The sequence below is a fragment of the Aptenodytes patagonicus genome, chromosome 1 (assembly GCF_965638725.1).
Source record: "Aptenodytes patagonicus chromosome 1, bAptPat1.pri.cur, whole genome shotgun sequence".
Classification (NCBI taxonomy): domain Eukaryota; kingdom Metazoa; phylum Chordata; class Aves; order Sphenisciformes; family Spheniscidae; genus Aptenodytes; species Aptenodytes patagonicus.
In genome coordinates, this window is record NC_134949.1 from 69,759,031 (window position 1) to 69,772,042 (window position 13,012).

Genomic DNA, 13,012 nt, shown 5'->3' on the forward strand with positions numbered 1-13,012 from the left:
TTCCAGAGGTGCCTCTCGTGTGATGTGCGGGGGCCAGTCACTGCAGTGTGGTGACTGCGGCTGTTTAAAAGCATTGAACGATGCTCCTGATGAGCAGTGGGGGATAGGGAATCATCGTATTAGCCTCCTGCAGCACATGTTGTTTTCTCCCTTGTTGCCAGAGCCTGACTACTCTGACTTATCCAGACTGCCTCAAAAACACGAAGAATGTCACCTTTCAGGCACAGCAGAGCTCTCTGCCTTGAACGTACAACTCCTTTTTGGGGAACACGGAGACAGTGAAACAGCTGCCAAGAAGCTAAGGACCACCACCGACACTGTCCCTTTGTGTTCTATCTGCTGGTGCGCCCCTGTGACCTGTCCTTTCTTACAGCAGCATGCACCAGCCTGCGTATTCAAAATGCAACAGAAATGCAATCTATACCCTTTCCATGTCAAAACCTTCCACTGAACACACACTTTTGCCTTGAGGGAGAGGACAAGAGAATGAATCGTATATGACAGATGTCAGTCACATCACTTAATGCCTCACTGGAAGGCACTGGGATACTACCGTGATGTGGGCAATGTAAGAGGCAGAACAGAACAAACCTGGAAGAGGAACTGAGACAAGAAAGTTCAACCCTAGCCAAGCTGGAATGTCACCGGGCCACTGGAGTGCAGACCCTCTGCACTGCAAAATGGTCCTGGGGATATATAGTAACTGTGGACATTTTCTCTGTTAGCTGAGTGAAGTCACGGAATGATTGAAGGTTTTTATTGAAATGAATGCACTTTGGGAAAATATTTTAAGAAAAACTCAGAAGGACCAGAGGAAGACAAAGGACCCCTACCCTGACTCTAAATCAGCATCAATGCCATCAAGGTGTTGCTCCTTTCCTTTCTGTTTCTGTCTCCTCAAATAAATTTCTAAGGCTGGCGGTGATTTCATGCTGCCCCTTCAGAGACATTGAGAGAAACCCCTTAATGCAGTTTAGGGACTTACCTGTTGGAAATTTTCTCAGAGCCCACGTATAGGACACTCCTCATGAGTCCAGCCCGAGTGCCCAGAAATGCCACCTCAACACCTGCATCAGTCTCCCTGTGGAAAAGAAACACACAAGCAGAAGCAAACATTTCTCAGAAGAACAGCCATCTCCCTGCCCCAGGGTGAGGGCCTTCCAAACCAGAAGCCACACCTGGAGATGTGGTCCCAAGTTCATTTGCAATATAACCCATTTACACCAGGAGTGACACTAGCTCCTCCCTGCTAATGGCAACAGGTTGTTACTGGCTAACAATTGGCAGGCTTAGACCTGTGCCTAGATTCACACCTTTGAAATTTGCTCATTTGGTTCTCTTCTAAGCAGACCATGAGCTCCTCTCCCCTGCTAGCCCTGCTCCAGGCTGCCCACGTGAGGCTGAAGTGAGGGAGAGGGACTGCAGGGAGAGAATGGCAGTCTCAGGCACACGCAGGATGGGCAGGGTAGCAGACTGACTCTGAAGTAGATTGATTCGGGTGTGTCTTGCTGGAGGCATCAAGGGCACAGATGGGACAGCTACATGGTGGAGAGCATGCTGCAGTGTGGTGGCCTTAAAGTGAGGAGTGTGTGTTGGTATAGCCGTTTAAAGCTGTACTGGTAATTGGGTGTCCTAACATGATTGTTGCTGGCTCAAGCTCTGTTAGCGGTAGGGGTACTAGTAACTGAAACAGGGACAGGAGTCCTGTGGCCACACATCTGTGTAAGTACCATGTTGTCTGGTCAAAGTAGATCTGTGTGACATGATACTAGATATTATGAGCAACAGGTGCCTCACTGCAAATAATAAAGTAGAAAGTTGTTTACTGAAGCCAGCCTGTCCACTCCCTTCCTGAGGCTCAGTCTGAAGCCATCACCAACAGCAACATGTTCAAACTCCTTTTTCTTCACTGCTGGAAAGGGAGCAAATTCCTTGCCACCTGGGATGGAACTTCTGCTACAGTCACACGGGAAGTTGAGCCAAACCACGCTTCTGCTGTTCAAAGGGATAACTGATGCATGGGGAAATAACTCATAATAATTTCAAACTGAAATGGTCTCAGGTGCCCTGAGATATCAAACTCTATCAACTAAAGAGGCAAATGCAGTGCATCTGAGCTAGGTGCTGCAAAGAACTGGTGCTGAACACCTCTTGCAGTGACACATCTGGATCACTGCTGTCCTCCAGTGATATTCAGACAAACTCACCAAACTAAAGGCTCCCCTGAGAAGGCCCAACCTGCTGGAGTCCACTCCTAAGAGACACTTTTTGAGTTATTTCTAAAGCTACCGAGCTATTTCCATCAGCTTTTTGAGCTATTTCTAAAGTTTCTTATATGCTGTGCAAGGATCTGTGACTGTTTCAGGCATTGCATAAACCCATAGCATCTGGAGGTGCATCTTCAATGGTGTTTTACTCATATTTATTTCTCATACACTTACATGGACATATTGAGGGCTAGTGTTGTCCAGTAGGCCTCCATGGGTGCAGTGACCACTGCATCAAACAACACTTCCTGGACCAACTCCTCATCACCTAGGAAGAAGAGAGAACAAGAATCAGGAGAGAAAGACATGTCCCTCCCTAGATGTCTTAGAGAGTTCCTTATTACGGAGCATCTGCCTGGCCCAGGGCAATGAAGCAACATGGCACAAAAAGAAGCCTTCCCTGGCAGGGCTGAGAACAGGACCTACCACCCTGGATGGCAGAGAGCACAAGAACAGATGTTACAGCGAAGATAGTCAGACTGGTTCCCCTGCAAACTGAGTGGAAGGGTTTGGGTTTGAAAGCATGGGCAAGCGAGAGGCTTTCAAATGAAGTTATTCATCAGGCCTTCACTTCGACCTTCTCCTTGATCGAACAGGCTGTCCACAACCATTGCCTCAAATCCTTGCTTTGACCTTTCTTCTGGGTGCCCTGTAGAAGGACACCAGACACCCTGTTCCACTCAAGAAACTTCTTCAAAGCCCCTAGTGACTTCTTCATGGCTTCTACTCTGCCCTTGTGTTCATTGGCTTCTCTGTTACCCCTCTGTCCTTCCTGTAAATCTCACAAAACGCTGTCCTGTCCTGGCTTCCCCCCAGATGCTCCAGCCAGTCTAGGCTACTAGTCTAGTCCAGCCTGGATTGGGACTGAGAGGTGTTTAGGAAGGTTCGAATATGCCATGTGCTAAATGGCATACTCTAACATCCCATTTATTTGACCTGCTTCATTTCTGTATTGCCCTGCCTGCATTCATTTCGTGCTGTGAGAATGTGATGACTATCATATTGCAGATATGCCCCTTTCAGTGCTGTTCTAGATGGAGTCACACCCCCCACCCCGTTTCTGCCTCCGCTTACTGGGTTGAGGTCAAAGGTCTCCCCTAATATTTTCTCCCAAGTTCTTCCAACTTTCTTTGTCACAGTTGTCAGAATCCATTTCTCCATCCTTGCTGTCATTCAGACCTCTAAACCAGAGCTCACCAGCAGATCTTTCTCTCCCCAGGCCCCACAGGTCTAGGATGTGTCCAAATCATATTTGTTTTTCTTCCACAGCACTTCCAAGTCTGCATGTTTCTCACAGTGAGCTCTCCTGAAACTTTCCTCCTCCTCTTCCCTAGCCTCTTCAACTCATACATCTCCTCTTTTCAGCCTCCTCCAAAGACAGCCAGGAGGGGTCTGCTCACACTGTGCAAGAGAGGAACAATTATTGGATTACATTTGGGTTTAGTTTTAAGAGATTCCCATCCTCATGCCAAAGGTTTGTGCCTCTCAGGTGGAACATTACATGCAAAAGCTTGTACTTGGCACAACTAAGGGGGCTGAAGCCGTAGAGAGTGAGGTGGGCTAAGTTGCTGTAGGGAGTTCCCGTGCACAGCTGCCCACCTCTGCCCCCCGACAGAGATCCCACTCCGTAGTGGTGCTATATCAGCTGCGTGTGTGGCTACACGTCGCCTGGAGAATGGGACCTGGTGCAAGGGATGAGCAGCAGAGGGAGCAGGAAAGATAATAATCCTGTAACAATTTTTTCCCCAAATCAGTTACCAATTGTGTTTGGAAAACAAAATTAATAATCCTTGTTCTGAAAGAACCCATCTGTCTAGATGGCACCACGCAGCCTTTGGAGGATGCTGGCTGGGGCCCTGGGGAGCAGAGTAGTCACAGCAGCTTTCCTGGCTTCTCCTGCCATCGCCCCCTCTAGCCCAGCTGGTCAGTCTGTCTTAAACATAGTGTGCAGCCCCCACCAAGCTCCATTCAAGCCTTTCACTTTTCAGTATTTCCTATGCTGAGACCGTCAATAAGGCCGAGTTATGTGACAGCTTTGAAATAGAAAAACAATCCTCTGATGGAGACAAGGAAGTGTATCCTCAGCTCATTTCCACATGTGAATTAAGCTGGGCTTGAGTTCCTGGTGCCACAGGAGCTCAGTCTGACGCCAATCAGTTTGTCACAGTCCCCTCTCCCCTTGATGGGTACAGGAAAACCCCAGCAGGGCCCTTTTGGTGCCTGGGACTCACATTCCAGGTCAGGTTCCTCTCCGGTGAGGAAACGGATCACAGCCTCCAGCTGGCTGAGCTTCCGGTGGTCTGGATCAATGTCGGTGATGCAGTAAATCCTGGTGGGGAGGGGAGAAGAAGCCCACAAGGGCAAAGACAAACCACAATCAAGCAAATGCTCCTGGAAAATAGTAACTGCAAACAAAAATTCAGCGAGAAAGCTTGGGCTGCAAAGATTTTGCCACTGCTGCATGCTGTGCCCACTCAAAATCTAACAATGTGGCTGTAAGTCAAACCCTACCAATAAACCAAACACCAGTTAATCTGACTGCCACGCTTAGTAGGGCTGCTGTTATGTTCTCTGGCATAAGCTCACAATGCAACGTGGCAGTCCCAAATCCTTCCATCAGTTATCTCTATTATATGTTGTTTAAGATGTGTACCTGTGTCTATATAAACAGTAACAATGTGACGGAGAGACCTGAAAAGCAGAGGGTCACATGCAATGATGTGAGTAAAACTGGATTGGGAGCAGATAAACCAAGAGACAGAGAAACAAAATGTCAGATGAGGAATGAGCTTGCAGTATGATACGGTGGCAGCAAAAGCTGTCCCAAAGGGACACAGCTGCAGGAGCCTCAGGACACAGTTTGGAGAGAAGCGGGAGAATGTATTACAAACATATTATAAAAGAAACTAGTCTTCTAATCCTGCTTCCAATTTTGACCGCTTCACTGTCATGACAACGGAGAGGAAGGGGTTATAAGAGAGAATTACAACTCATAAAGGGGCTGAAAGGAGTGATTTATGAGAGAAGTCTAAGAGAAATGAATATGTAAAGGGTGGTAAGCTGACACCCCAAGTTAGGAGTAGAAGAAGGAGAAGTCACTGCTTGTGTCTCAAATGCACTGCCTGTGAAACTTGACAGTGTAATGAGAGGTGTGAAGGGCTGCAGGGCTTCTTGAATATAGTTATTTTGGCTTTGATACAGGCTGGGTTCATGTGCCTGGGTGTAACTGAATGTTGGGTTCATGAAAATCCCAAACCTCACAGCAATAAATGGAAAGTGCCATGCTTTACCCTGTTTCATATCCAAACAAAGCAAATCCATAAATTATGCTTGCTATTGAAACAGGGGTCATAAATCACCTCCATGTTCACTAGAAATTAGGTCTAGGCTCAGTTCAGAAGAATGCCAACCAAAAATAAGCTAGGATTTAAAAAAGCATTTCAATCTCTCGCCAAGCTTGCAACAAAATTTCCTGACAGGTCTGACATACTGTAGGTTTTGTAGCACAATTCTGAGCAACATGAGGAGGAACAAAATAAGTCTGAGCACAGAAGACTGAGGATAAGTCTCAGGAGATGTTTCCTAGCAGAGGGATGTGCCGGGCCTTGGTGGGATCTCCCAAAGGAAGAGGTGGAACTGAATTGCCTGGAGACAATCAGGTCTCTGCAGGTACAGCCCCTGAACAGCACTGCTTTTTCTCTAGGCCACAGAGGGTGGTGAACTCAAGCCAAATTGCTGGGAACTTTGCCACAATCTCATGACAAAGCCCTGTGTCATTGACAGGTTTTCCTCCACTTACCATTCATTCGCTAAAGACAAGTCTGGCTGGAGCAGGTCGTGCAAACCTGAAACCAGATAATACAATAGAGCATTTGGTTAGGTAGCAGACAGGCAGTTACGGGCTGTGAAGGAGAAGTGAAGCAGTGAAGTTCAGAGTAGCTACCTTGTCCCTTAGGACAGCGTGGTTGTCCCAGATTAACCTACCTTCTTCCACTGAAGTGTTCCCCAGCAGAATGTACTCCCCGTGTCCCCTGGACAGCACAACACCCAGGCTGCAGGCGGGAAGGAAAACAGAGGGCTTGTCAGCAAGGAGAGGTGTAATCCCTAAACATAACACTGCATTCCCTGCAATTACAACCCTTAAAGACATTAACTCCCTCCACAGCTATTAAAGAAAAGAACATCATCAAAAGAGGATTAAGTGAGATCCTATTTCAGCACAAGAGGCTAAGGAACCTGTCTGTAGAGCTATGAGGCACTTTTGGTGACAGTCTTTTTGGCCAACGTTGTAGGTTCAGGTCAACAATAACATTTCTCAAATCTGTGCCAATTTCAAACCATTTCAGCTGGGGAAAAAACACTAAAAAATTTTTGCTTGATTTCTTATGTGGTGTTTTATAATTTTCAGTTTATAACAATGTTTTGTTTAGAGCCATACACCAGAACATAAAACATATTCAGTGGAACTGAAAATTGAAGATGTCTCATTGCTCTGAAATGAAACAACATGCTTCACCTAGGGTATACCTTTTGGACTCTGAACTTCAGATAAATCACAATATTCCTTTTGAGTTGACCCAAACAATATTTTAATTGCTACAGGAACAAAGAACTCAGTTATTCACACTGCTCTGCTCATGAGCCGTAGCCAGTTTTATGAAGAAAAGGAACCAATTTGCTGTCCCTAATGGCAGACTTTTCATACACCATATTGGTGTCATGTGAGTCCTTGCTCACCTGAAGGGCGTGCCACTGATGTCCGTGAAGAAATAATCATTGGTGAGGAAGAGAACTCGTTTCTGGAATAAAAGCATGAAAATAAAATGAGAGGCCCTCTGACAGACCAAGGCATAGTGATGGTGGAGACCTGGGATATATGTCCCCAAGGCTAAGCAAAAGCAGTTGATCAGACCAACACTTCACACCTTGCTAGGGCTGGCTGGTGGCAGGGATGAGTGTGCAGTATTCAGCATATTCAGCAACTTGTGACCTTCAGGATCCAGGCAGCCACTCTGTCTTTCCATCTAGGGCTTCAGTTAAACCTTTCTTTGCTCTAGGGCTCCTGCAGAGGCTGCAGGAAGGGGTGGGGGGAAGCTGCCCTCCCTCTTGCACCCTCTGAGCCAACGCACTGGGGCCCTGCTGCTCTTTCGCTGTACAGAGCAACCTTGATGGCTTTGCACATCATCATCATCCCAAGCAGGAGGGGGGGCTTAGTGGAGCAAGTAGGAAGGAGAGGTAGGGTCGGAGGAGAGGCAGGATGACAAACCTACCCACTGTGTGGGTGGGCAGCCGGGGCCAAGTCTCCCCACTCCTGTGGGAAATGCTGAGATTCCTGACATTCGCTTTCATGCCAAACTGGGACAAAACATTAACATACTCCAATTTTGTTAAAAAAATCAGTAAAAAAAAAAAAATTACATTTTTAAATTGAAAAAAAGTGCTGATTCAAATCCAAGCCGTTTTGATTCACATGAAAATATTTTTTTCAGACTGACATTTCAACTGAAGACATTTTAGACTATTGAAAGCTGCTTCAGAACTTCAGAACTTCAGCTGTTTGCCAGACTGGCCTTTTCCTGTAGGAAAGTGTTGATTTCAGTGGAACTCTTTTCAAAAAGAGAAAAGTTTTTGGAAAGTTTCTATCCAACCCTTATGCCAGTATATGAACCCTAATATGTTTAAAATCCCAACCCCAGTCTGAAAACGAGGTGAGAGGATGTGTGTGGGAGACAGGGAGCGAACACAGAAAACTCAGTGTTCCCTAGGGAACGTTGTGCCTGCTCTAACGTGCTCAAGCCGTGCAGCAGTGAAAGTGGAGCGAGGCACAAAGGGCAAGCCAACGCCAGCTCCACAGTGTGTCCTGAGTTTGTGCACACAGCGGATGGGCTGATGGGGATGGGGGTTATTGTTAGGCGAGGAAGTGGCAGACAGCTCAACCCCTTCCCTCGCCCCTCTCTCCATGCATGGCAGTCATGTACTGCTGAGCAACAGGGTCTGAGTCTTTTGCTGAGCCAAGATGTTCCAAAAGTGCTGTGATACCCCCAAGGAACATGGCATGGTGGTGTTTTGGTGACTGTGGGGAAGGTACAGAGGTATTAAGCCTCCCTGTCCTTGCCAGTCTGATCTGATGGTGGAGGTGGGAAGGCATGGGGAAGAAGGAGACCTGGGGGTGTAGGCCTCCCCTTGGGGGAAAGGATACAGTAGAAAAGGGCCCAGGGGTGCCACTACTCCGAGACCCTTTCCTTAGCAAGGCTTGTTCTGCTCATCCTTTGTTCCCCTGACCTGCCCCTCTTCTGCACATGCAACCACTCAGCACTTGTGCCTTGGGGGAGGGAGGGCAAACCTCTGTTTGGGCAGGAGGAGGGGATGGGTGGCCAGCCCTCCCCAAGACAGCTGGAGGTATCACCACTCATCCATGGGAAGGGAGAGAAGCAGAGGCACCCTTGAGCCGAGTGGGGCTGAGGATGATCAGGCAGGACTTTGCTACATAGCGCAGAGCAAGGGAGAAGACAAGAACATGGGCATGTTGGCGCAGTGATAGGATGGCTGACTACCAGCACCTGCGGTCTGCGAACACATGTATTTGCAGTTTTGGTATTGCCACTGTGCTAGGCAGCCAGTCCTGGCTGATGCCATTACCAGTGGTTTGCCACAGCTCCTACCCATGTTCTCACTCTTTTGCTTTCAGTCACAACCCTTTTGTACCCTAGCTGCAAGCAGAGGCATTTTTGCTATGAGATCTCTCTAACAACCGCCCCTTGTCTTTGGTCCTTATTTTTCCTTCTCTATCTCACTCCACTCTCAATACCTTCCTGAGATCAACCCGGGGAATCAATGTTTACATGGCTGACAGAATAATTTCTATCCCCTTCACTCAGCCCTTCTCTCCGCTGTCTGACTGCCTCATTCTCTTTGTTTCAAGGCTCTGTCAGCACTTTCTTTGTTTCAACGCTGCTCTGCTTCATCAGCTAGCAGAGTACAAGTGGGAATTGTTAAGTTTAATTTCTGATCCTCGCTCTGTGTGTATTCTGATAATAGTAAAACTGCCACATACTCAGCTTCAGTCTCCTGTTATGCTTCATAACGCTTACAGAGTTGCAGAATAAAACAGGTAATATCTCTTACCAAGGCTACTTTTTGTTATCTTTTTTCCCTGAGTAGGGGAGCAGAAAGACGTCCCTAAAATACTGAACTAAAAAGGTATCTTTGGATGACTCAGAATAAATGTTATTGAGGGTGCACAGAGACAGAGAAAGAGGTTAAGCTAGCAAAATAAGTAATCTAGACTTACAAAGAATAGATCTTGCTGGAAAACCCTGATTGCTTTTCTGACAGAATAACAAAGGTAATGGATGAAGGGAGTAAAGGACATGCAATGTATCTGGGTTTATATAAAGCACTTGAAACAGCTTCTCATGAAATTTTATTCTAAAGAATCAGTTAAAGTGGTCTTAAATAAGATGTGGAGTGAGAACCAGCTGCAGTACTGTAAACAAAAAGAAACAGTAAACAACAGGGCATCGAGGGAAAAAGGTCTAATGAGAGGAACAGATAGACTCTGTCTTAGGAGCCCTTACGTACAGTGATCTGTAAGACAAAATAAAACAGCATTTCTCTGCATGCTGAAAAAAAGTCCCAACAACTGTAAAAATTAGAAAGGCTGGACAAAAAAGAGTGGGATTCACGTGGAAAAATGGCAACTGGAAAAAATAGCTAAGAAACACAGAAACCAAGGCAGCTGTTCCAGCACAGCTGTGGGAGGGAGAAAAAAATTGAAGGGACAGCAGAAAGGAGATTTGGGGATCCCTGTTCAGAAATATCCTATTGCAGAGAATAGATGCTCTCTACAGAGCACCAGGGAAACAGTACTCAAATAATTCAATGAAGCCCTGGTACTTGTGTACCAGAAATGATACAACAGACAAGGGGAACAAAAATAGTTGCTGAACTGCTTGGACTGAAAAGTGTGCAAGTATTTCAAATGCAGATGTTGGCAATGCCCAAGAGAGGAAGGGCAAAGCCGTTGACAGGTACCTGATAGTTGATAACACCAAGAATAGAGAAAGACAATTTAGTTACAAGATCTAGCAGTACAACCATTCAGAGGAAATGGAGGGGTGTCTTCATTGGGAAATGGCATCATTTCAGCAGTGACTGTGAGCAGTTGGTTTATTGGAACTGGTGCGGACTGTGGCTTAGCATGGGAGCAGTTCAGCCAGCCTGATCGCTGAAAAAAATGCTCTCTACAAAAGACGGAAAATTTTCCTGAAATATGGAAGACTTCTGGGCAGTGTAACTTGCAGGACTCTGGAATACTTCCTAACAGGAAATGATGAAAGCCAAAATCTTTAGGAGAGTTAAATAAACCTGAATGAAAAAGTACCAGTGAACGTAAATGTACAAGACAATTTTGCACTGATTCCAAAGGAAGATGTATAACCCTACATTAGAGCTGGTAGGGAATGTTCAAAAGTCTCCATTTCACTGGAACTTTTCATAAAACATCTGTAAATATTTGCATAGAAATTTAATCCTGGACCTGGATAAAGGAAATCGCATTCTGTCAGAGTGAGAGACCAAGGTTTCATGACTGGTTTTGGATAGGGAAAGGGGGTTGCAAAATAGCCTCTAAACCTCTTTCTGTTTAGGTCAGCTCAGCATAGTCTTTCCCCATTCTAGACTCTTGAAGATCTCCAATTCATTTCACAGCCGTATAAACAATGAACAACATGGTTTTTGGCTTTGCCTGGACAAAGTAGGGAACTGTGAGGCATTTTCAATACCTTTGTAGGAGCAGAATGTCGGTAGGTATAAAGAGCACTTCTAACGATGCTCTATTTTAGCATGTGTTATGTATGTGGTGAAACAATAAAATCCTCACACTCAGAAATGCTGAGCATTAAAACCACATCCGTCGTGGTTCTTCAGCATCCATTTCCCATCCCCTCTCTCGTGTGACCTGAACAGAAGGATAATTTCTTACCCCTTTATCCACAGGGACCTTCACATCCATAGAGAGGTAGCCTGTTTCCCCATTGATCATGGCAGTTCTCAGCTGCAGAGGTGAACAAGATTAGTATTAGTTAGTGTCTCTGGGCAAGGCAGGACAGGAATTAGTAGAGCTGCTTGTCGTTAACAAACAGGGGCTGGTAGAAAAGAGTGACTGTTTCCCCCCCCATCTCTTTCTTGCTTCTTTTAAACTGAGAACCTGTTCGCATTGGTCAGGATCCTTGTTCAATCAGGCTGATAAGTGACATATAGAATAACAATGGCTTATGCTGAAAGCTTGTTGATATGTCTTTTTAGCAAAAGGAAAGGATCTGGAAGCTATGAAATTGCCAGTCCTAGTTTCAGACTTCACTGTTTGGCAGCCAGAAAGTCATTAGCATGGTGCTTTGAGAGCCTGGAAGAGGAGACACCTGAGAAACCCACTAACTCCCCCAGACTGATTCCAAAGATCTTGGACATTTTTTAAACTGATTTATAAATTATAGGCTCTATTCAGCACCCCTTCTCAGGTGCAGCAAAGCAGCTGTTTAACACAGCAAAGCAAGACTGTATGATAGCAGGGTAGGCAGTGAGAAGACCACTTTATTCAATCCAGGTTCCAAAAGCAAAATGTAATTTTCACAGTGACTCCCAGCCTCTTGCAAGAAAGAGCCAGGGAATTTTTCCGCAAGTGCAGAGGCTTTAACTTTATATCCAGCCTGCCAGAGCATATCAGCCTATTGCTTCAGCCTGGATAGAAAAAAAGGTGGGAAGTAACTTATTCATTCACACAAATTGCTTCCTTACTTCCAGAGACAGGCCTCCATTCAGGTGCTGGCCAGTCTCAACTGCATTTGCTTTACAAGGCCACAATTCTGTTTATTATGGCTGTATGATGTGGGTTATTTACAGACCTAGAATATAAAGCTTGTGTTTCCCAAGGCCCATGTCTTGGAAATCAAAACACTGACTGGTACTATTACTCCTTTTTGGCTGAGAGCATTTGAGCTCATGCCAGAGCCATGGCATACTCCCTGTTCTGGTCTGACAGCCTGCAGCATTTTCTATGGGTTCTGGGTTTAGTTCAGATATTGTTGCTTCATCCGTATCTTCTTGAATGTCAGGCATCTCTCGTTTCCCCATGAGGCAGTGGAGAAGTAAATCGGTGGATATCTGAGATGTCCTTGGACCGCCTCAGCTCCAGCTAGTCTGCACACAGGCTACTTGTCCTGTGCCCAGCCCCCAGGAGACAGTGGCTGTAGGTTGGTGCCACAATCCTGGCTTGCTGCTTCTTCCTCAATAGCTTTTCCTGCATTGAGAGGTCAGTAACAGTCCTGGTGTCCCGGAGCCCCCATAATGCTCAGTCCTTTTCAGGCAGGACACTTCTGGCAACAGCTGGCCTCCACTTTGAAAAATGTGCAGCTGGTTTTGGATGGAGGGGTGGTCTGGTGCATGCTGAAGCACTCGTTCCCAACATCCCAAACAGCAAACTCTGCGCTCGAGGGCAATGAGTCTGTGCCATCCCCATCACTTGCAGCGGGTGCTGCTGAGTCCTTTTCCCTGTCCGCTTGCGTAGTTTCAAACCAACACAGATGTACAGTTTACCTGAGGGGTCTCACAACATCTAGGTGTTTTGCCACTCAGTTTCAACATCCTTGCAGGCTAATTTCTTATTCAGTGGTTCTGTGAAGGCTGAAGACCACATTTGGGTGACAGCTGCCGGGCAGGATCCCTCGACCCTTCCCTTTCCCCCCTCA

At 46.2% G+C, this 13,012-nt stretch overlaps 1 protein-coding gene across 1 annotated transcript in view; it reads right to left on the bottom strand.

Annotated features, from left to right (window-relative positions):
• The window catches only part of CACNA2D4 (calcium voltage-gated channel auxiliary subunit alpha2delta 4), a 132,186-nt gene that overhangs the window by 74,155 nt on the left and 45,019 nt on the right, over positions 1–13,012 (bottom strand). The window contains exons 19-25 of the mRNA XM_076341412.1: positions 11,251–11,322; positions 7,005–7,066; positions 6,252–6,319; positions 6,067–6,112; positions 4,499–4,596; positions 2,442–2,535; positions 986–1,081 (exon numbers count right to left, since the gene is read on the bottom strand). Of these exons, the coding sequence (XP_076197527.1) occupies positions 986–1,081; positions 2,442–2,535; positions 4,499–4,596; positions 6,067–6,112; positions 6,252–6,319; positions 7,005–7,066; positions 11,251–11,322 (536 nt within the window). The remainder of the gene's footprint in view (positions 1–985; positions 1,082–2,441; positions 2,536–4,498; positions 4,597–6,066; positions 6,113–6,251; positions 6,320–7,004; positions 7,067–11,250; positions 11,323–13,012) is intronic.